The sequence below is a fragment of the Cyprinodon tularosa genome, unplaced genomic scaffold (genome assembly GCF_016077235.1).
Source record: "Cyprinodon tularosa strain WSP-4 unplaced genomic scaffold, ASM1607723v1 ctg241, whole genome shotgun sequence".
Classification (NCBI taxonomy): Eukaryota; Metazoa; Chordata; class Actinopteri; order Cyprinodontiformes; family Cyprinodontidae; genus Cyprinodon; species Cyprinodon tularosa.
The window spans coordinates 619,144-643,268 of NW_024038899.1; the positions used below are offsets into that span (position 1 = coordinate 619,144).

The 24,125-nt window shown below is 36.2% G+C and overlaps 2 protein-coding genes across 2 annotated transcripts; one reads left to right on the forward strand and one right to left on the reverse strand.

Annotated features, from left to right (window-relative positions):
- Positions 1 to 4,919: 4,919 nt before the first annotated feature.
- On the reverse strand, positions 4,920 to 14,605 carry alad (aminolevulinate dehydratase). The gene is made up of 12 exons (XM_038287596.1): positions 14,521 to 14,605; positions 12,624 to 12,757; positions 12,453 to 12,503; positions 11,345 to 11,441; positions 11,095 to 11,230; positions 10,929 to 11,012; positions 9,901 to 9,989; positions 9,724 to 9,779; positions 9,559 to 9,646; positions 9,377 to 9,463; positions 8,648 to 8,777; positions 4,920 to 5,232 (listed from the first exon to the last, which is right to left on the reverse strand). The coding sequence occupies exons 2-12, from the start codon at positions 12,740 to 12,742 to the stop codon at positions 5,174 to 5,176; spliced, it is 996 nt and encodes a 331-aa protein (XP_038143524.1). The 5' UTR covers positions 12,743 to 12,757; positions 14,521 to 14,605; the 3' UTR covers positions 4,920 to 5,173.
- A 3,373-nt stretch (positions 14,606 to 17,978) lies between these two features.
- tmem203 (transmembrane protein 203) lies at positions 17,979 to 21,210 on the forward strand. Its single transcript, XM_038287627.1, has 2 exons — positions 17,979 to 18,136; positions 18,550 to 21,210. The coding sequence occupies exon 2, from the start codon at positions 18,709 to 18,711 to the stop codon at positions 19,123 to 19,125; it is 417 nt and encodes a 138-aa protein (XP_038143555.1). The 5' UTR covers positions 17,979 to 18,136; positions 18,550 to 18,708; the 3' UTR covers positions 19,126 to 21,210.
- The last annotated feature ends 2,915 nt before the right edge of the window (positions 21,211 to 24,125 follow it).

The window sequence follows — 24,125 nt, forward strand, 5'->3', positions numbered from 1 at the left end:
TTATCTTAAGTCTACATGAAATCTATACCCTACACAGACTAATGAAATACTATCTGTAAAATTATCTATGTAAAAAAACCTCATCACTTGAGAGGGTAGGTGATGTTGACGTCGTGGAAGAAATGTTGTCCCGTAACGCTCGCCGTACTGTTGGGGGAGAAGCGGTGGGGGGGGAGATGTTCATGTTGCTGCGGTCTGCAGTCTGACCGCTAGATGTCGCTGAAAATTACACACTGTAGCTTTAAAGGAATAGTACACCCAAAACATGATTAGCCTTCATTTTCTACTCACCTCCATGCTGAACAACACTCTGGAGTACTTTTTTGATATCTCAAATGCATCTGGAGATCTGGGAGGCTTCTTGCTGTCTGCTGACATTCAAATAATGGAGGTCCATGGCGCCCGAGACAGAAAGGTCCATAAAAGTCCACAAAAACGTGTCAATATTCCTCCATACTGCTCGTCCAATGTAATCCAAGTGTCCTGAGTGGGTAGCATCCAGAATTTACTCGAAACGAAGTCATTTAGAATGTTTTTAGAGCATAAACAGTAGTGTATAGGATTTCCTAATAGCGCCCCCATGCACGCTCACGATTCTACGGAAGCCGGCAGACCAAACCGGAAGAAAGTGCGCATTCAGCGTCTGGTCTGCCGATAATGCAAGCGTAGAAGAAGAAATGTGCTGTTTACCTGTGCAAAGAAAGAAACAACGAAAGAAAAATGTCTGAGGTCTTCAGTGTTGAGGAAGAGCATGAGTTCTTTGCCGAGCTGAATGCGCTGGTTTGGTCTGCCGGCTTCCGTAGAATCGTGAGCGCGCATGGGGGCGCTATTAGGAAATCCTATACACTACTGTTTAGGCTCTAAAAACATTCTAAATGACTTCGTTTCGAGTAAATTCTGGATGCTACCCACTCAGGACACTTGGATTACATTGGACGAGCAGTATGGAGGAATATTGACAAGTTTTTGTGGACTTTTGTGGACCTTTCTGTCTCGGGCGCCATAGACCTCCATTATTTGAATGTCAGCAGACAGCAAGAAGCCTCCCAGATCTCCAGATGCATTTGAGATATCAAAAAAGTACTCCAGAGTTTTGTTCAGCATGGGGGTGAGTAGAAAATGAAGGCTAATCATGTTTTGGGTGTACTATTCCTTTAAGGTACGGCTGCTGATTACACTTCACATGCACATATTGGTTGATATAAAAACAAGATCCAAATGCTAATGTCAGCCAAAAATATCTGTATCAGTTTATCTCTACTTCTTATATCTTGCCTTCAAACTTGCCACCTACTAATCAACACTGGATCTTTGATGCATTAAATCAGTGGTTGTCCTTTAAATCTGTTCTCTCACCTGAGCTTTGGATCTCAGCAGCTCCTCCAGGGTTATCATGGACCTCTTTGCTACTTCTCTCATAAATGCTCTAGCTTTTTTAATTTTAGTCTAGGTGCATGGTGGAAGATTTACTGTCACAGCACATTTGAAGATTGTTTCGATGTTCAAACTTTGATTGCACACATGTCCCCAACTTATATTTGCCTTTAAGATAAATCCCCCAAAGCACATCAATGTTTGCTGTAATTAAACTACAATAATATGAAAAATTGTTTAAAGATGAATCAGTATTTTTTTCTACAGGGCTCAGTACCTCCTAGCTGAATAATCTCTATCAATTTCAGTTTATCTCTATGTATTTCAGTTTATGTATTGTTTGTCCTTTTTTCATAAGGTTAGAGTTCAGCTTGGGAGTCACTACCTACATGAAGCTCCTCTCCTCCTGCAGATCTCCCTGCAGCATCTTCATCATTCTGACAGAAAGGAAACACATGGCTTCTTGGTTTTCATGCAGTCAAATATTGTTAAAAACAGCGAAAACAGGCATCGCTGCTCTGGAAAACGGTGCAATTCTGCCCTCGTGTGGTCGCAAGTGGAATTGATATTTCTCTTGACTTATGATGGTTTTTGGTTTGTTTTTCTTATTTTAAAAAAAATAAACACCACTTCTTACATGTAGAAATCAGACTTTGGTAAAGCTAGCAGCTATGATTTCATTCATTTTAATTCAGTCAACCTCTCCTATGGCGGCCATTTTTGATCTGAATCAGAACCTCTGACCTTAACGAAGGCCTCTGAGGCCTGCAGCGCTGTAGATGGTGTATTCCAAAAAAGTTAAAAAATAAAACCACTGACAAAAAAAGCCAAACGACCCCCGTTCCAAAGGGGTGGACCCGTTCGTCTGTTTCGAGTTGCATGCTGTATAAGCAAAAACAAGGCTTTGTCGGGCTACCGTATAAAGCAACTCAACGCTGTTTCTGACATTTGAATTGAAAAAGCTTCCTGTATGGGAACCAAAACATCTTCAAACCTGGAAACAAAGTCCACTGGATTGTTTGTTTAACTTTTTTGGAATGATTATAACCTGGATGACTGAGAATCTTCTACCAGCATTTAGATTTTACTCTAGGTTCCTCAGGGGCGGAGCTAGATGGGGGACCAGGGGTGGCCATTGGCCACCCCTACCATTTTCCCCCTCTAATTCAGACATAGGCAGCACTAATACTCTCAACTGGAATATTCAGTACATTTTATTTTTTATATATTATTAATTACTTGACAACAAAAACACTGTGGTTGATTATGCACACCAATATACTAACATTAAAGATGATAAATACAGAATTAATACTCTTTTCAGAACTAGATTTTGTTTTTTATGGGGTAAAGTAGAAATGATGCATCACCGCAAGTCATCCAGGAGTCTTCAGTGAAATCATAGATGAGTAACTGTTTTAATAAAAACTTAATAATAAATTCATGTAAATATTAGTGGTTGTAAATATCAATTTTATGCAGAATGGTTATTGATAAAAGTAGGAAAAGATGTTCACCCCAGAACTCAAACCTCAAATAATTTTATCCACTATACCTTTTGTCTAGAAAGCACAGATGTTTGGATATCTGCGTCTATTTGTTAGCAAAGGGTGTGGGAAAGTATAGTTTGTCTTTATTTAGAAAATACGGATGTTTTGCTCGTTAATTTTACTGTTGGAACGGTGTAGATTGACCATGAGGTTCTGGCACAGATCCACTTTCGGCCGCCCCTCAGTATACACTGGTTATTGCCAGTGTTGGGCACGTTACTTTGAAAAAGTAGTTAGTTATAGTTACTAGTTACTTCTCCCAAAAAGTAACTAAGTTAGTAACTTAGTTACTCCACAATAAAAGTAACTAGTTACTAGTAAAAGTAACTATTGATTTACTTTTGCGAGTGTATGAAATGAATAACTGGGGATGTCTAATTCTGAAATCTTGTGTTTGGGTTGTTATAGATACTGCAACATGTAGCTATATCTAAACCGTATCTGATGGGGAAACGCAGCTCGACGTAACACCAGTATTTCCATTGGAAAGCGCTGTTTTGCTGCTGGAGTCCTCCTCACTCACCATCCTCCCCTCTCTCATGACGCGCGCACGAGTCCTATCATGAAAAAAGGTTAAAGGAGAATTCCGGTTTTTAACACTTTTAGCCCATTTTCTGTAGTGTCCAGGATGGAATCGAATGATCGACACCAAAATTTTGACAATTGGTCCTGTCTCTGCTTTTTGGCTCATGCAGAATCCCCCCCTGGCTGCTTCAGAATGGCTTCCATAGTGCATGTCCGATAATGTCCTTAAAACAACCTTAAACGTTCTTTTTTTTAAATATGCTACTCACCGTGTCGTCAGCGCTGTTCAATGACGTTCCAAAAAAAGTTTCGTAAAGAAAAAACGTTCCTGTAGTGTTTAATTTAGCATTTTGTAAATCCCATTGAGTTCTGTTGGAATAGTCAATATTCCCCTGCCACCGGAAACGGAAATGGGGCCTGTTTACACAGTTGTAGTCTTTTCGCTTCACTCTGTGTACTCCGACGTCGAGGTGCTAACGTCTCTGTTAAACACTTTAAAAAACTCTGAAAATGGAATACGAAAGGTGGATTCTTGATTCTCGACTTCAGAGTACACCGAGTACACCGACCTGAGTAACGTGCAGTAATGGGGCGTCGGCAATTGTAACTGCGTTATAGTTACAGTAAGAGTAATCATTTTGATTACTCGTTACTAAAAAAAGGTAGCTGCGTTAGTAACGCCGTTACTTTCAACGCCGTTACTCCCATCACTGGTTATTGCCTGGCCACCCTTATAAAAATTTTCTGGCTACGCCTCTGCCTCTGTGACCTCCTGCATGGCCGTAATTTTGGGAGGGATGGGGGGGACATGGCCCCTGCACTTTTTAAAAGGTCAGTATTGGTCCCCCACATTTTACTGTCCAAAATAAATATAATGCTTGGACCATGCGGACAACCACAGGTCAAACTGAAGCCTGCTTCCCTGAGTGGCCCGCCCTCTTTTCTTTTGTGATTGGCTGTCACTCCTGAGAAGCTCACGTTACAAACATCTGATGCGTCTCTGAATCGGGTCTTTGATTGGATGGTCAAACACCCTGAAGTTAGTTAAATTTAAAATCTCCCCAGTCACCCCTTCTGAAATCAATATTTGGTCAATGATGTCCTGTTTGTATCCCAGGAACTAATTAGAAGAACTTGTTCTTATTTTTTTTTATATAATCAAGTATCAGGTGTTGTTCTGGGTTCTATTGGCCTGCTTCATGTTGTCAAACTGGCTCTGTGTTTTTGCTTAATTCAACTGGTCAGGCAGTAATGGGTGCAGTGAGGGAAAACAAATTAAAATATCCCAACTTTCTCATTTAAATAACTTTTTTTCACACAGTGAAATGAAATAATCTGAAAAGTCTTATTTATTCAGTCTTCTTTGATTTACATATAATCCTAAAATGTTTAATCATACGTCAACAAACTTCAGACTTATTCGCAGCTTTATGAGACAAACATCAGTTCCATTTAAAACCAAACAGTAGATGGAATGAACAGCTTTATTTCATGTCATTACTATCTTCTAAATGGTCCTTTAGAGGTTTTCCTTTATGCAGAAGTGACTTGTTCAGCTTAAAGCAAAATACTCTGTTTTTACATTCAACACGTCCAAAAAGCTGAAACCCAGATGTGATTTGCAGGATTCAGGATGGAGGACTCAGTTGTTTCCAGTTGATAAAGTTTCCCTCTGTCAACACCAGAGTGTGAAGGTTTGAGGCTCGCCGCAGCTCTGGCTCCTTTTACTCCTTCAGCCAGGTGAGCAGCTCAGGTGTGTAGTAGGTGATGATGATGTCAGCGCCTGCAGGTGACACACACAGCTTTACTGTACTGAACTCAACAGAAAAAAAAACAAGCTCTCTGTAATCATTCTTCCACTGCCTGCAGCTGCTGCCCTGCGACTGGAAACACAAACCGGTTTTAGCTCCTTTATGCTTGTCTGAACAGATCACCTTCACCTGAACTTTTGAAGCGGATGCAGAACTTGAGCTCCTTTAGTGACAGATGAAGGAACGCCGTCACCGATCCTTCCTCCAATCTGCTGTGAGACTTTAAAACCTTCACTGTTTCTCAGCTTTTATCGTTTGTACATTAACACCTTTATTTGCAACTTAATCTGATCTTATTCAAGCAGTTTTTCTTCAGATATGTTGTTTTATCTTGAACATTTTCATTTCATCTGAGTACGCCCTTTTTTTCTCTTCAGAGATGTTTTTCCCTCTGCAGTACAGCCTAGAGATAATTTTTCCTCATATCGTTATCGGCCGATGTGGGCATGCATTGGTCAGCATCCATGACTTCAAGAAACATTAAAGGAGAAGTCCGGTCATATTCAGAATTCAAACATCTGAGAGTGCTTTAAATATGAAATTATTACATGCTGTTCAATAAATGATAAGGGTTTTTAATTTAGAGTAATTTTCATTTGAATGTGCTTTACTGGAGACACCCATAAACTCTACTGCCACCTACTGGTTTGTGACTTTACGGCGTCAACGCGCTATTATCCAAGTCATCTTGAAAACATTTTTCTTCCAAATGTTGGCTACATATTACGGGTTTTTTCTCTGGCAAATCCTCCCTCTTCAAGTTGGCAATCCAACCACGAACCCCTCCGTGGAGGATCAGGAATTGGAAAGGTGAAAGAACTCTTTTTTTTTTCCTTTACCCGATGTATTCCAACATCCAGCTGCCATGCACGTGGGCATTGTCAGTTTCACTACAGCTCTGGTGAATTTTAATGGTGAAGTCCTTTGGAAATCTTCAATAATTGTTGTTGATTGCAGATGTGTCTAGTAGTTCCCGCTGATTTTGCTTGTAAAGCGGGGAGAATGGCGCTAGGCTTACCGGAACTGTGACATCACTGCCGGAAGATGGCAGGAGGGAGGTGTTGCTATATTTGGGCAAAAATGGCCGCTCCCAGACTCAGTGATCGAAACGAAAAAGAATGTTTTTTTATTCTTTTACTGACTAACGCTAAATTCATTAAAATCACTGAGGATGTATTAGCTTTAGGTATAAATAATGATCCATTGATTATTTCTTGCTGACCGGACTTTTCCTTTAAATGACTCACATGCTCTGCTGCTCCCTCCATCTGTTATTCATTATTGATGTTTTGTTTGATTTGTCAACAAATATTTCTTTTGCTTGAATTAAGATTTGTATAACATTTGGAATTTGGCTGGGCTCAGTGGAACAGTGGGTAGCAACAAGGTTGCAGGTTCGATTGCCGGCCTGGGGTCTTTCTGCATGGGGTTTGCATGTTCTCCCTGAGCATGTGTGGGTTCTCTCACAGTCCAAATACATGACTATAAGTATAATTGGCTTCTGTAAATCCTCCTTAGCTGGGAGTGAATGGTTGTTTGTCTCTATGCTGCCCTGCGGTGGACTGGCGAACTGTCCAGGGTGAACCCCGCCTTTCTCCCGTAGACAGCTAGAGATCAGCATCAGCACCTACCATCCCTACTTGGGATAAAGCGTGTCAGAAAATGGATGAATGGAGTTCAGCTTTATCATGTAAACTATTGGCAGCAAAAATGGGATATCAGATAGGCTTAGCGTTTGTCTGCCTTTTGAAGGGAATATCTGCAAAGCGTACCAAAGCGTTCGTCCCGTTTTCAGAAATTGTTGTTACCATTTAAAGACCGTGTAAAGAGAATCCCCCAATTTCCTTCTAAACACATCAGAAATGTCGTAAATATATTTTTCTATGTGTAAAAAGTTTCCCAACCTTTTATGATGCTCTGCGACACTACAATTAAATCTGGGTTTCAATAATCCTGTTTCAGAACTTTTTGGGTGCAGCTTTATTTGATCAATTTAATTCAATTTATTTATATAGCGCCAATTCACAACACGTCATCTCAAGGCACTTTACAGTTCACCCTATCATAGTCAAATTGATTCAGTTTTCTATCTAAGGAAAACCAGTTGATTGCATCGACTCACTAAGCATGCTTGTAGCGACAGTGGAGAGGAAAAACACCCTTTTAACAGGAAGAAACCTCCAGCAGAACCAGGCTCAGTGTGAGCGGCCATCTGCTGAGGCCGACTGGGGTTCAAGGAGACAGAAGCAGATCATCATCTGCCTTTAGCATAGGCCCCGCCCCCTGCTGGCCCAGCAATATAAAAACAAATGATAAGGCTGCCTCTGCATCATTTGCACCTTTTCAGACCCTTTTTTCAAAAAAACCAGCTGGTGATTAATCTCGCAAAATTTTCCTGTCTTATTGGAGACTTTGGTGAGACTGTGGAACAAACTACTCCCTGACATCCGCACCACTACTGACCTCAGCCTTTTTAAAAAAAAGCTTAAAACCCACTTTTTTAATTTAGCTTTTAATTCTGACTATAATAGTCTCTTAGATGTCATCTTTCTGTGTGTTCCTTTCTATGCACTTCTGGAAGGCTTTTAATGTCCTGCAGCACTGCACCACTACAGCACTTTTAATTGTGTCTTGTACGTTTTTATATGTGTTATGTATTGTTTTTATGGCTTTGTTGTAAAGCACTTTGGGTACCATTTGGCTATTCTAAAGGGCTACACAAATAATTTTGATTTTGATTTTTTTTTTTTTTGAAACATAGAGCACCGATCGCTCTGAGTTTACCATCTTTTCCGTGAGCGACCCCCTCCCTCCTCCAACACACAGGGACTCGGACGCAGCAGCTGCAGCCAGTGTCTGCAGTCAGAGAGCAGCTACTCTCCCGTTTCCTGTTTGAACACGAGTCGCTAGTTTGGAAGCTTTCACAGATTAAAAATCAGAGGGTGTGGACTTAGCAGCCAATGCAGACACAACGGATGTTTTCTCATTATTTATAAGATCTAATTTTAAATGCTGTGTTTGTTTTTATTGTTCAGATTTGGATGGGTGATTCATAAAACATTTCTGTGGCGTGACAAACGAAAAAAATGTTTTATTTCTACTGTACGCGGTCTGAATATGCATTAGCAGGTAAGGATTATTTTATTCATTTCACTAAGTTTCGTTTGATGTCAGCTAAAAAACAAACAAAATAAAGCATATCTTGTTCCTTTCCTGACAAAAATCTCCTCTTCTTATAACAGTCTATCAAATTTGTTCTGAAAAGGTAAATAAAGGGATGTATTCATTCATGTATGTGTCAGTCTTTAACTCCTAAACCACCTGGGTTTATTGTTCCTTTACTCAGACCCCCCACAGCTGTGATGTTAGTCTGCAGATTGTTCGCACCTGCCCTGCGAAACGCCGTCATGGCCTCCATCACTGCAGCCTGTAGGTCGAACGCTCCAGCCTTCGCTCCGTGCCACAACATGGCAAACTCCCCGGAAACATTGTAGACTGCCAGAGGATGGCTGGGGAACTGGAGGAGAGATACAGAAAAACACCCAAAGAGCTTTAAATGTTTGGGAAAAAAATGATAAAATGCAGAAATGGTGCTGTAAAATATGTCTCTCCTCTTCTTTGGATTATCTGGCTTTCACTCTCACAAAGAAAGAACCACAGGACGCTCTCAGCAGACAATCAGATCCTGCCTTCGATAGGAAAGGATGTTTTGCTCTAGAAGTCTCTGTGTTTGCCTCCAATTATGATGCATCAACACAACAGTTTACTCTGAGCTTACAGCTGAATTTTAGGATCTAAAGATAAAACCTGGAGAAAGTAAACACCGGTAGGTGAGGACGAGGGGGTTAGTGAATGGACAGATAAGTCAAAGGATGAGTTCAAGGAAAACAGCATGAAGGAAAGATGAGTAAATAAAGAGATAGAAGGATAAACAAATGGATTAACTAACAAACTGGAGAAATTGAGGATTAAATGCTCATAAACATGAAGGAAGATATGAATGGATGATATAAGGATGAGTAAAGAACTGCCAGATAATGACGGATGGATTAATGGTCGAATCAAAGGATGGATAGAGCTTTGGAAGAAGTGATAAACAGAGTGAAAGAAGCTCACCTTGTCCTTGACTTCCCTCATGATGTCCAGGTACGGCAGGCCTGGTTTCACCATCAGCATGTCGGCCCCCTCCTTCACGTCTCGCTCCTGCAGCAAACAGAAACCCAGAGTTCATCATCATCATCAGCAGGGGCAGCATCGGCGTCCTAATCTCCCCCCTTCTTAACAGAACCCAAACATACCACGGCTCGAAGCGCCAGACCTCTCGCCCCGGGAGGAAGCTGATAGCAGCGTCTGTCTCCAAAGGCGGGCTTCGACTGCGCAGCATCCCTGCAGAGAAACAACGCCGGGTTACAGACATCTTTAGAAAAATATCTGATGATCGCTGACCGGCGGCGGGTTTTCACCTGAAAGGACCGTAGTAACAAGAGGCAAACTTGGCGCTGTAGCTGAGCACTGAGACCTAGACCAGGACATGGAGACAAACAGAGCAAAATGAAAATTCTGCATCTTTATTAACAGGTTGTTGTTGTTTTTTTTTTTTTAAATCTGCTGCACAGACATCCGCTTCAGAGGAAACCAACCTTGTTTCCCAAACCGTTGGAGAGCAAAGCTTGTTTTATGGCGCGGATCCGTCCGTCCATCATGTCAGAGGGAGCAATGATGTGGCAACCTGTGCGACAAGCTCTCGTTAAAACCTTCAAAGCTGCGTCAAAAATCACTTCATATCAAACATGAGAAACGAATCCTTCTCTAAACCAAAGTCTTTACGGATCCTTCACACAAATGGAAAAACAACAAAACCTGAACTGGGTTTAAGAGTGTGAGAATTTTTTTTGTCTAATCCATAATTCTGCAGCCTTTCTAATCCAAAGAGATATTTTTTTTATTCAGTTCAGCGCATAAAAGTTGTTTAGAGCCGTAAACACTACATGAAAAATGAAAAAGATAACGTAAATTTAATAAAGATCTACCACGGGAGATTTATCCCTCTTAAGTAACCACTGTGCCAGTTCAAATTGTAGCTTTTAAATCCAAGGAAAAAAACTTGTGAAAAGAGAATAATTTGATTAAAAATTTGTTGCTGAAATTTATAGAAAATTATGTAAAAAAAAACAAAAACAAAACACATTTTCTCGCACTTATAAGATGAAAAAATATGCTTCTGTTATAGTCAATTATGAAAAGCCGAAAAAAATACATTTGTTTGTTTATCTATATTTCAAAGTATTATCTATATTTAGCCGTCACTTTATCATTTTAAGCCAAAGGGATGAGGAACCACATGTTGCAGACGTCTGGTTAAATCCATACAGGGACAAGATTATTAAGCTACAAGCAACGAAATGAAAAGTAAATGCTCCTCAAAGATTAAGTCTGTTTTTTTAATTTGTCAAATGTTTGAAAGACCAATTGAGCAGCTAATGTTTTTACCATCAGGTTTTTTGATGAGTCAGCAAATCCACACTGGCGATCACAACTTAGATCAGGAATCATATTGATGCTTTCAGAGTAACTTTAGTAGCAGTTATGAAGCAGAAGGAGCGAATCCGCAGTAATTTATCCAGAGATTCACTCTTATTAAACAACATAGGAAGGAAAACACGTCTACCAGCTTGTGCATATGCCAGAGCGACCTCTGCCAGACGCAGACAGCTGGCGTCGTTGTTCAGGGTGCCGTCATCATTCAGGATCCCTGGAAGCAATGATCAGGTAGAATAATCAGACAAGTGCTGCGTCTTTATTTATAACCATGGAGCGGGGGGGGGGACACTGACCGCAGTGTCCATGTGAGGTGTAAGGGCACAGACAGACGTCGCACGCCACCAGCAGCTCCGGGAACAAAGATCGGATTTTTTTAATGGCCAGAACAGCAGGAGTCTCATCAGAGTCGGCTCCCGAACCCCTTTCATCCTGAAATAAAAAGGGGGGCCGGTATGGACGACACGTTCAGAGTAATCACTGTGAACAAGCATTTCTATTTATGCAATAGTAAATTATGTTTCCTTGACTTCAGATTTGACGTACCTTTGTTATTTTGGCAGGGACACCAAAAATGAGGACACATTTTAAACCTTTCTCCACCAGGGGGCGCAACATTCCCTCCAGCTTATTCACCCCATATCTGTGAATCACAGTCGTTTTATTATTAAAAAACAAAAAAAAAAACACTCATATATCACAAGTAAAAAAAACAAACAAACACAGAGTCAGTCACTAAATAAAATAGGAATATAAAAGAAATAAATTTTTCAAATAAATACTTATACTTGAATATCAAATAAAATGTGAAATTAACTTAAAAGGAAATAAATATTCACTAATAAATAAAAATGACCTAAACGGGGTATAATAAAAATCTAATAAATAAATAAATATTCTTTTTTATTCACTTTTTTCAATTGAAACAGATTAAACTAATTTCATAGAAAGCAACATACCATAATGTATGATGTTTATAAAGAATACATAAAAAATAAAATAAAACCAATAGAGAAAGACCTTTCGAAAGGTCAAATAAAATCAAAATCAATTAAACAAAAATATATTTTAGGTAAATCACATAAACTAAATATGAAATTCCTAACATGTCACTTAGAAAGAAATTAAAATGACATAAAAAATTAATAGAAAAAATAAAGTAAATTAACAAAATGGGCTGAAATGAAAATCAGTGAATATATGATGCAAAAAATAAGCACAACCAATTATTTAGAATAAAACTGAAGAAACCAAAAGAAAAATCTCAACGAACCAAAAAATTAATAGGAATAAATAAAAACTAAGAAATATTTTTAAAAATACAAGATTTATAAAGGAAAATAAAATAAATAAAATTGGACAAATTGAAAAAATTGAACAAAAAAAATGGGAGCGAAAAGTTTGCAACTTTGAATAAAACAAAGCTCTAACTGATTCTCCTTATCTCTTCAGCCCGGGTTCCCTGTTCAACTTTGGCTCCACCCTGCCTAGCAGCTTTTATCTGAGGACAACACCCATGATGTCTTCATGAGTTTGGGCTCCTTATTCATCTAAAGCCATGCATTAAAACATTAATCTATCAGGAATCTATCCTTTCCACATTTAACCCTCGTTCCGTTCCTATCTGCAGCTCTGGTTCAGGTGTGATTCTCACCTGGCCTGTCCTGGCAGGCTTCCGATCGGCTCCACTGCATCTGAACTGTCTCTGTAACAGAAAATCAGACACAGGCAGCACCATTCATACATGTTCAAAGATCAAAATCCAATTAGGCTCGTTTCCATTTGTCTTTAGATGAGACTCTAAACAAAAAGTAATTTAACTTACGTGATAAAGATTGGATAGATGAGATTGTCTGGTCTAAGATCAGTGGCGCAGGTCTGCCAGTAACGGAGCGTTGGGTGGAAATATCCACTATGAAGGATCGACTGTGCCGGTGTCTGCATCTTCACCCTTCAGCACTAAAATACCAGGAGATAAAGAATGCAGAGAGAGAAAACAGCTGAAATTCTGTTATGTCTTTGTTTAAAAGCAGAGCCAAAATACGGCAGTAGTTTCTTTTTTCTACATTGAAAGACCAAGTCACAGCAGAATGAGGAATATGTGAAAAACGTAAAAGTGTTGAACATCCAGCGACTAAGGCTGCTCTTATTTTCTTCATGTTGTTGAGTGATGAAAATATGCCAAAATCAAGAAAACCAATAAATTTATATCTATGTATTTCATAATAATATTTATATTTCTCGTTCTGCTGATAAAAAAAAAACATTTGCACTATCAATATTTCTTTTTTCCCCCCCCCTTCATGCCCAGTTAGGAACAGCCGAATTTATTTACTGGAAGTTTAGTTTTTTCTGCTCAGTCACTGAGAAAACTGAGCAAGCATGCATGGTTAATTGTGAAAATAACCCAGGATGAAACGAGCTGAGGAAATCCAGTGGAATGTCAGGAATAATCCACTACAAAGGAGCAAAATGAAAACAATCTATTGTCTCAGCAACATGCAATAATCCTAAAATCATGTTAGCTCATAAATGTATTTATGAATCTAATTACTATAATCTTATTAAACATTTATAATGCATTTCTTTTTAACACCAATCTTTATTTGAATTACGTTATTGTGTAGACTTAAAATATAGTGTCAAGATGAGAAAATAATTAACAATCCTTAAAGAAAAAAACTAAATATTAAATTTTTTTAGGAAAAGTTCCATTCATAAATCTTTATGAAATTGTCTTTTGGTTAGCTAAGCAGAATAAGCTAATTCTGATAACTGAAAAATAAAAAGCAGCGACATTTAACATTCACTTTAGGTGAGAACTGCAGCCAAAAAGACAATTTTCTTAAAATTTTCAAACATATGGTTTAAAATAAAGTTTTAAACCTTATGTCTAATCATAAAATCTATATTTTAAAGTTTTATGAAGTGAGAACATTTTGGTTATCCTGATGTTACACATCAATAATAACTTCCTACAGATGTTTCAGATCCTTTTCAGGTCCTTAGTGTCTAAAAATGAATAACTCTTTTAATATTTTTGTGTTTTTAATCATAATTTCTAAGGTTAAGTTTTAACAAAGAATCTAATTCTCGTTGGTTCACTTAATCTTTTTTTTTTTAGTTTTTTTTAACACAAAGGAATCTTATTGTTAGTATCAACTTATTATGTAGTTACAGCTAAATATATATAATTTATTTCGCCCAAAAAACTGGTTTTCACAGAAGCTTCAAAATGAAATAAAATCATTGTCTAAAACATAATAATAAATGCTTGTAGAGTAATCTCCATTTTTAACTGTTTAAAAGCTGCAGGCTTAATGTTAACAAGAGAAATTAAGAGCTAGTTCACCTTAAATAACAGCATAGTAACATTTTAATTACATTAAAGTCATTCTAATTATGAACACATTAGCTATCAAAGAAATAAAAAGTGTTTCAGTTAAAGTTCAAAATCCCCTGAAACATTAAGCGACGTTCAATGGGTAAAAAAAAGTTGTATAATTTAGGAAAGTTTACTTAGAAACAACTACAGGCCCCTGTTTAAATAAAAGGAACTTTCTTGTGAGCAGAAGGGTCAACCCCTAACCGTCTTTAGATTTTAAGCTAACAGCATATCGCCGCAAGGGACATAAATGAGATAGCTTTAAATTAAATTAATATAACTGTAAAGATATTCAAAAAAAGATAAACACCAACAAAAATCTTTTAATTAAACTCACCTCAGAGTAAGAGGACTGTCACTTCCACTCCTCCGCTCAGATATGCTGCGGCTTCTGCTTCTACTTCTTCGTCTCCTCCTTTTGGAAGTGCAGCAACTACTTAAGAAGCAGCACCATAGCTAGGTTGCGCCTCCTAAAGGCGAAGAGTATAAATGCAAGCAAATTAAGCTTGACTTCCCTTAGCTAATACCACTGCTACTACAAATAACAATTGTATAAATGTGTGGTAAATTCGTATATTTAGCCTTAAAAGTAAAAAGAAAAGAATTTTAAATTAAAACGTGGAAAACCTGACTAATTAAGTAGATAAATTTAATATTTACAAGACTATAAAAAAGAAGACACAAAAGTTACGATTATACATTGATTAATGATTAGACTTAAATCCAAGAAATAATAAATAAATAAATAAATAAACTGCTTCTGGGTCATTAAATGTTTTACTTTTTCTTTTAAACAGATTGTAAATGTCATAAATATATTGTTCTAAATGTGTAAGCAGTCTTACAACTATTGAGAATGTTATCATATATTTATAATTCAATTTGTGTTCCAAGATTTAGGATTAATATTAACTTTATTGTCCCAAAGGAAATTAGATTTCTGTACAGACTCTGGCTGGTACATATTCCAAACTATGTGTCACACTGCATTCACACATAAAAAAAAAAAAACTGCTATAAAAGTCAATTCTAAGACAATAAATAAATACACAAGGAAGCATGTTACATTACATTCACAATAAAAAAAATTATAAAAATATGTGGGAAAATAAATATATAAAAAAGCATGTCAGTTTAGTTTAAATTTTGAATACCATTGCCTATTCCACAATTTACTGCTTGATACGGCTTGATTTGTGTTTCAGGATTTTATGGGTTTGGCTCTAAGGATGGTCATCAGAAGTCATGCAGCTGAAATCTATGTATCATTTATGCAGCTTCTGCCTGGTGTTAGTCCAGGATTTGACTTCTGATGGTATTTTTTTGCACTATGTTCTATTTAAGTGTGTCAAAAAATAGGACTGAATATAAATACAAAAACATGTACTTTTCAGATTTATCTGTCTTTCTGATGTTGGTTGTTTTTTTCACCTCTGTTGTAATCTTTTTTGTGTTGGTCTGTCACAATGATATCCAGTTAAAGATATAAAGGCTTGTTGTGGTACTGATGCACTGTAGTCATTGTGTAAGTATGAGTCAGTTCAATGTTATGAGGAAGAAGATTAAAGAAAATAAACCTATAATTATGAATGGACTGTATTTATAGACACATGCGATTACATTTCTTTACAGCTCTTAATCATAAGGAAGCCAAAAAAAATGTTTTTCCAGGGTGATTCACAGTAAGAAGGAAATTATTTGACTCATTATAGAGAAATGTTAGTTGTGTATGACACAAATCGTGTCATACATATGTCTGGAAGAGAGCTACAAAATAAATTGTTTTGTTAATTGAATTTGGCCCATCTAATGTGATGGCAGATCCTTCAGCCATTACTCTTCTGTCTAATCTTAGAGGTTATAGCTGTACCACTTTCAGACCTCTAATACCTTTAAAGGTAGACCTTTAATGACCATATAAGGGCAATTTTTACATTTTATTTTTTAAGACAAGGCATATTTGAATAGCAGAAATCAGTAAAATGTCAGTTAAAAGTGCTCTACATGAATTAAACAGTTAAATAAAAAGCAAGTAAAGATAAAACACAAATAAAACAGTGATACATTTCTTAAAAGAGTCTGTTCTAAGTTTAAAAAGTATTCCAACCATATAGAAAATGTATCATGAATTTATAATTTAATTTGGGTTTTTCTGATGAAGGATTTTTTGGATGCGGCTCTAAGGGCAGCTCTGGGCTGTCAGGAAGCTGAAATCTATGTATAGAAAGCATTATGGTAAGTTTTTTTCGTTTTTTGTTTTTGGTCTTTCGCGTGTATTAAAGGCCGGGTCACATGGTACACTGAAAAGTTCTTTTGCAGTGCATTCCAAAAGAACACGGCCCCAGATTTTCAGAGCAGAAAAATCTTTCCATTACTTTTGAGAGCTAATTTTACATGCTTAGTGATGTTTTTAATCATTCAAATTGTGACTGGCTGATTAATAGCACATGTTTCTGTTGACTGAAAAACTTAGAACACATGTATTCCTACTTTACATGGGCTTTAATTAGATTGGTTATCTATTCATCACACTTTAAGTTCTACGGAAAGATGTTGAGACACTTAAAATCAATCAGTAAACTTCATTATAACTATTAGTCACATATAATTCATGGTAATTTTTGGTTTCTTAATAGTTAAATCCTTTAACTGAATACTGTGCATCAGCTTGTCATCATAGATTCATCACTACTTGGTCTTTTTGTATATTTCAGAAATAAAAGACTCCAGAGATGAACGATCAGCTATGCAACCTTTAATTAGCTGTTTTTATTCATCCTCTCTCTGCCCTATAATAACCTTTGTGAATGTGTCCAAGAAGCCTTTTTCTATACTTTTCCTTCTGTTTTCTGTTTATAATAACTATTATAATGTTGTGTTTATGTCTAACAGAATCTTTATTTAACAGTTTTGAATGTTTGAACGTATGGGATCGACTGTGCGTATGGCCATTTGTATGGGAATGTATTTCCTGTTATATCATACTCTGCACTATCTGTCTGTTTTATTTATTTTTGATTATCACATCTCCAAGGGCCATTCCTTTCAATTCTGAAAAAGTAGGAAATATTGCTTTTTTTAGTTATCTAAACACATTTATGAATAATTTAATTTTGACTAAATTAATGAATGTATAACTTTATTTCATACAATTCAGTAAAAATTCAAAAATAACACATATGCTAATTTTGTGATTATATATATAATTATATAAGATGTATAATTTTGTGCTTATTTCTAATAGGGGATAGGAGGAAGTAAAACTTAATAAATCACACCTCTTCTCAAAAAATATAAAGATGTACACAATCCTTCAGAACCTACTGTATATTTTATTTATATATATATATATATATATATATATATATATATATATATATATATATATATATATATATATATATATATATATATATATATATATATATATATATATATATATATATATATTATATATATATAAATAAATAAATTAACTTTATTATCCAATGTAAATGATTAATTTAATGAATTGGATAGTGGTTTATTAAAAATATGTTTATGTTGTGCAACAAATTTGATAAGTTTGAAACAAGATTTAAATGAAACAATAGACGAACCCTTCAAAGCGTCTTTTTTTAAGCTTTGTAAATATTACATTATATTAAAATATAACTAATTGGACAGGAGTGTTTATGTTATTTAGAGAAAAATAATAAAAAGGCAGAAAAGGACAAATAAATTAATGAATTAATTAATGGCATCGTGGCGGATGCCTCTTTCTTGGGACCTCGCGTTGCTTTGTACAAATTGTTGATCGCCAGTAGGTGGCAGCACTGTTAAATCAACGCCACCGTTGAGCCGAAGAAGAGCGGAGGCAAAAGCTACCATGTTAGCTGCTTGTTAGCATCGCCGTGTTCTGCCTGTTTCACCTTAAACTACATGGAGAAGAAGAGCCGCCCTTCGTTTCTAAGGTAAATAACTCCACACAACCTTGAATATATTTATAGTTTTGCCTGTTATCGTGTCGTTTTTGGGCAACGGAGCCATACGTAACTGTGGTTAGCATTCAGTAGCATTCGGATGGTTTCTTTACCTCAATCTTCGAGCTTTTTGTTTTGTTTGAAAATGACCTGAAATGTTTATGTGATCCCATGACGTAATTATGTAGAATGAAAATGCACAATCTGGTTCGTGATCTATGTGAAATGCCAATAAAAAGTCACCTGACAGTAGGGAAAGTTAGATGCTGGGCTCAATTCAGGGGCCCTTTGCTTTACTAAAAACCAAAACTTAGTTTTTTTTTTATGCTTTTCTTTATTTTTTCTAGGTGAAAGTAGGATTTTAAGAATCACAGAGCAATATCCACATTCTGCTTTTTCTTCAGGCTAGATGAGAAGATGTAGCCACACAGGTGGGGGATCCCTTCACTGACATAAACCCTCCTGTTTTTGGGATAATCCTCCCACTCTCCAGCCCTGGAGCTCCTCCAACTCTGACCAGGAGCTCGGATCGGCAGCTTTAGTCCATCCGTCCATCCTCAGCCATGCTGTTTTCTCTGAGGGAACTGGTCCAGTGGCTGGGCTTCGCCACCTTTGAACTGTTCCTCCACCTGCTGGCCCTGCTGGTCTTCAGCATGCTGGTGGCCCTGAGGATGGACCTGTTCGACGCCAAGCTGAGCTGGTGGCTGGTGTTTGTCCCCTTGTTTGCTGCAGACGGGCTCAGCACTTACTTCACGGCCATCGTGTCCATTCGGCTGTATCAGGAGAATGAGAAACGCCTGGCCGTTCTGCGGCTGCTGTGGGTGCTGACGGTTCTCAGCCTGAAGCTGGTCTGCGAGGTGCTGCTATGCCAGAAGCTGGTCGACCAGGAGCGAGCCAGAGACCTATGGTTCGGCCTTATCGTGTCGCCTCTCTTTATCCTGCTGCAGCTGCTAATGATTCGGGCATGCAGGGTCAACTGAGGGCAAAGTGGGCTCCATGCTGATGCTGGAGCGGAGAGCACTCTCCATCTGCCATGAGAGATTTTAGGGATACAAGTTATTTTTTCTTTTTTCTTTTTCTTTTGAAATGTCACCTTTTGTGATAAAGGTTTTTTATGTTTAGGTCACTAAGAATCACCTATAGCAGAAAAGCTTCAGGAAACAAGAAGATAATTGAGAATATTACCGCAAGGTTACTTGTGGGCTCAAAGACATCTTGTCTGTGGTGTAGGTTTGGAACATAGAAAGGCCGTTAACATCATAGTTACTGACTGATGATGAGCCATGAGGAGAAGTATGTTTCAGTATGTGCAAAGGTCTTGAGTCATCTTTTCTTTCTTTATAATTTCCTTCTAAGCAGCCAGTTTATCTCCAGTCTTTCTCTATTTATGTTTAAAGTATTTCCTCACAATGCTAACAAACTAACCAATTAAGAAATAATCAACAAATCAGAATGTCATCATTTTAAATTGGCTAAATATGTCAGACTTTATGAAATGCACCATCTTTTATTTTATCTTTTTATTTTGGAGAATTGAACTGAAGACGTTGGAAGTAAATTCTCTGTGTAACACACTGCTTATTCTAAATAAAATTATATCTGTTCAGTTTCACCCAAAGTATTTGCAGCAAAGCTCAGATGAAGGAAACTCAGGAATATCCATTGAATTAGAAACATGTCTGAATAGATCAAAATTACAAAAAAACCTAAATATTGAGAATAAATTCAGTCAAATGGCTTTAATTAAGAACTGTCAAGTAAAAAAAACATTTTTAAAAATACATATTTTGATAGATTTAAATGATTAATGTCCAAAATTAATAAGTAAAATTAATAATGCTAAGCCAAGTTGAACAAGGTGTGGCTACTTTGAAAAACAAATCTAGAGAAATACTTAATATGATCATTACTAAAGGTAAAAGTACTCATTTAGTCTGGAAACCCTCTGCAATTATTACTTTTAATCCGCAACTGTGTTTTCTTTTCAGATTTAATTTTTATTTTCCAGTTTAACATTTTATTCTCCGTCTTGCAGCTAAAAACATTCAAACTGTCACTGTACGTTTTCAACAGTTAAATAGCAAAATAAGATGTCTCACTGGACTGCGTCACGTTACACAGAGACCGACACCCTCCCTCCTTCGCTGTTCTTTCAACGCTGGAAGTTTATTCAGATAATTCTCATTTATTTCCACATAAAAAAAAAAAAGTAACTCTGGATTCCTGTCATCTTCATTTTCATCTCCATGGAGGTCATAGGGAATGCAAAATCTGGCATAATTTTACTGATAATCATCAGTTTTTGTGTGTGGTTATTAAAACATAAATATAACTGCTGGGATATTTCAGTTTGCATTAAAATATCTAAAAACACTATAATATAAAATAATTGAACTGATTCCTAATATAAATACTAGAAAAATAATTTTAGAAAAAATAAAATAAAGTTAGTATTAGCACTACTGCAGTGGCATCTTGTTTAATATGAACAGGGCAAAACCAGTAAATCCAAATAGTTTGGTTCCTTCAAAACAAAATCTAAAGAAATTGCAGTGACTCAAACTTTTGCATAAAACTGTTCTAATGTGTTCAAAATGTGTGAACCTAATAAGGTGATATTAGAGGAGGAGTTCCCTGTTCATCTGATGGGTTGTGAGATCCCAGGAAGCCGCTGCAGCTCTATTTTCCCCACAGGACGACGCTGCTCATCAGCTTAGACTCCATTATCTCCCATATCGTTGTTGGGAGCGTTGCTCATCCAGCTTCTTCTCCTTTATTTAAAGTTGTCTGCAATCATCTTCCCTAAATATGCTGTTCATGTTTTGTTTTTTTACCAATGGTGTAGAAAATATCCAGTCTGTTTTTTTTCTTTGTAAATATTTTTTGCATGTATTTATGGCCTCCTTTTAATTTAACTCTTGATGTATAATTCTGTGTAATATGTATATGTTGAATGTTTAAACAGAAATCCACATGTTTATATTTATGTTATGATTTTTTTTTGCTGTCGTACGCATAGGGTTATTTGGAAAGGATCTGTTAATAAAATAATAAAAAACTTAAAATAATCTGAGTATGTGATGTCGGGGTGTATAAGCACTGGCTGTCCACAAGGAGTCGCCAAAACTGTGATCGCTCATGTTTACATTTTCTTTTCCAGTTGTGTGTTTAAAGGCAAATTAAACTCTATGCTGCTCTTGCTTTAAATTAAATTTTGCGTTTCTTTATATGTAAGCACTTTTGGAATGCTAATAGATATACAATAATGTGGAAAAACTCAACACACCAAGATTAGCTCATGTTTGTTGAAAGGAGAACTGATGACAAAAACATCTTATTTCAAAACAGAAAATCTGAAATGTTGGGTGTTTGTATATTTAATAAGCCCCATTTAATCTGAAACATCTTAATACATTATTTGAAACCCATTAGCATGATAAACGGAAAGATTTAATCATAAGATTTGTTCAAGGGTTGTCCGTTAATATGACGAAGGACAATTTCCAGCACTTAATCCATTGTGGTTTTCTAATAACATACTTCAATTGCAAATTCAACAGCTGAAGTTACAGCACAAAAAGAATGACTGGTGCATAAACATCTTTATGGGTTTTTGATTTCAGGATCTTGCAGGAACCCGTTCCAAGTTAAAAAGCAGGCATTCTCAAAGTTGGTCCTCGAGGGCCACGGTCCTTCAGGTTTTAGAGGTTTCCCTGCTTTAGCACTGCTGATTATGATGATTGCAGTTGAGCAAACGCCTGTTAATCAGCTTTAAAATCAGATGTGCTGGAGAAAGGGAACCTCTACAACCTGCAGGACCGTGGAACGACTTTGGGGATGCCTGGTATAAAGGCTATTGCTCACATGGAAAGGGCTTTTCAGCTGACTGTCAGGCTGGGCAATCAGAGAAGCAGACAAGAATCCCAGTTAGAAGAGGCTGCTTTTTAATCAAGCAGCCAGCAAATCTTTCCAAGTGGTAAGAAAGAAGCTGTATATTTTTCAACAAACACTAAACCATGAAAGAATGTGCTCTGATGAGATGAGATTTAAACTGAAATTTAAGCCCAATGTCTAAGAACTGACCCATGCACCACATTGAACATAAACCCATAGAAAAGTATGGTAGAGACAGCATCGTGCTTTGGGGAGGCTTTGATCCAGCAGGTAAGGAGAAGTTAAACTGAGTCAAATTCAAGGCAATCGCTTGTAAACAGAGAAAAATAAAACTGAAAGCACATATCTCTTTTAACAAATAGTCAACCTAAAGACGTGTAAAAAGAAGAAGGGTTTAACACCTTTGCTTTTTGTCCTCAGCTTGTAACATCCAAAGTTAACAGCAGATCTTTTACAGCTCAGTAAAAGTCCCTCCTGACATTGCAGAAACATTTCTATTGGTTTGTTTCCTTGTTAGTGTTTTTAGGTACGGATTTTATCAGTAAAGCCTTTCATGATTGAGGAAATGACACATTTCAGGTCAGAATTAATGTCCTCTGTGCTCTTTGGTCAGACTGTGTTTAATTACGCCTTTGACATGAATATTTTATTAGGAGCAGTAATCTCCTGTAGCACCCAAGAATAGCCCACTTAGTGCTGATTCATGTGCAGCAGACTGCACAGCTTAGGTGTTCAGTGAGCTGTATCGCTTAAAGACATTTGCTGCGGTGCATCAGAAACATCTCATAGCATTAAATACAACCTTTAAATGTGTGATTCAGCTGCTATACTTCAGCTGATGCAAAACTAAAAGATGTCATTAAGAACAAACTTAAAACGCACCGCTCCTGCAAGCATTTTAATATCAGTAGTGGGAGGATTGTTTTATAACCCTGAGTTTATTTAAATTTACTCATTATTTATTCTTTTACATTTCTTGTATTTTGTGATGTACATCACATTACCTTGTGACGTTTGCTTGCTTGTGACAGGCGCTATAGAAAAAAAAAACTTTACCTACTTAAGCATGATTGTTCCTACAATATAGCGCTTCTGCAAAGAAAAAATCCTGTTTTTAATGTAACAATTGTGTGTTTTGACTATTGGATTTCATTGTAATCAGTGTAAATACGATAAATTTTTTTTAAAAAATGTATTCGAATAATCATGTATGGATGATATTTGATAAATTATAAATGAGTGTGCCCAAATAGCCTAAATTATTAAAAAGTGTTAAAAAATATATAAATAATATATATCATTATTAATTATTATAGTAATATCAATAATAATTAAATAATTGTTAATAATAATTAAAAGTAATTAACAATACTGAAATAATGATTTATATATACATATTCAAAAGCTTTATTATTTTATTTATATATCTGTATTTTCAAAAATGCATAGTCATCTATGGATATATAGATAATTGAAATAAGTAATAATATTTGATAAATTATAAATAAGTGTGGCCAAATAGCCTTAATAATTAGACAGTATTAAAAAATATATAAATAATATATTATATTACATTATTCTAATTAATATTCAATTTATATGAATGATAATCAAATAATTATTAATAATAATTAAGATTAGTTAAATAATAAAAATGAAATAATGATTTTTATATAAATTTATGTATTTTTTTTGTCATGTATGGATATATAGATAATATTTGATCAATTATTAATAAGTGTGCCCAAATAGCCTAAATAATTAGATAGCTAGATAGAAGATTAGATAGTTAGATGATTAGATAGAAGTATTAAAATACCTTAATATATAAATCTTTGAAAGTTTTTTTTTTTTGTTAAAACAATTACAGTTATTGATGAAAGTGCATATTTAAACTGCCATTTTTTTTTTTTTTATGAAAACAACGCCTTAAATTATTCCAGATGGCTTTGGCTTGGCTTTATTTTCTAATCAACAGATTTATTATTTTTAATTAAATTTGACATCAACTATTTTGATTGACAGTTCTTCATTATGGTAACAATGGAAGCGGGAGTTGCTTCAGAGAGTGAGGGGCGTGACTTTA

Excerpts from the sequence above, each read along its gene's own strand:
- alad (XM_038287596.1), bottom strand. The coding sequence starts at position 12,742 with ATGCAGACACCGGCACAGTCGATCCTTCATAGTGGATATTTCCACCCA. Across the intron at positions 9,990-10,928 it reads TCTGGCATATGCACAAGCTG|GTTGCCACATCATTGCTCCC; the intron begins GTAGACGTGTTT and ends CTTGTCGCACAG. Across the intron at positions 9,464-9,558 it reads GTCTGGCGCTTCGAGCCGTG|GAGCGAGACGTGAAGGAGGG; the intron begins GTATGTTTGGGT and ends TGTTTGCTGCAG.
- tmem203 (XM_038287627.1), top strand. The coding sequence starts at position 18,709 with ATGCTGTTTTCTCTGAGGGAACTGGTCCAGTGGCTGGGCTTCGCCACC.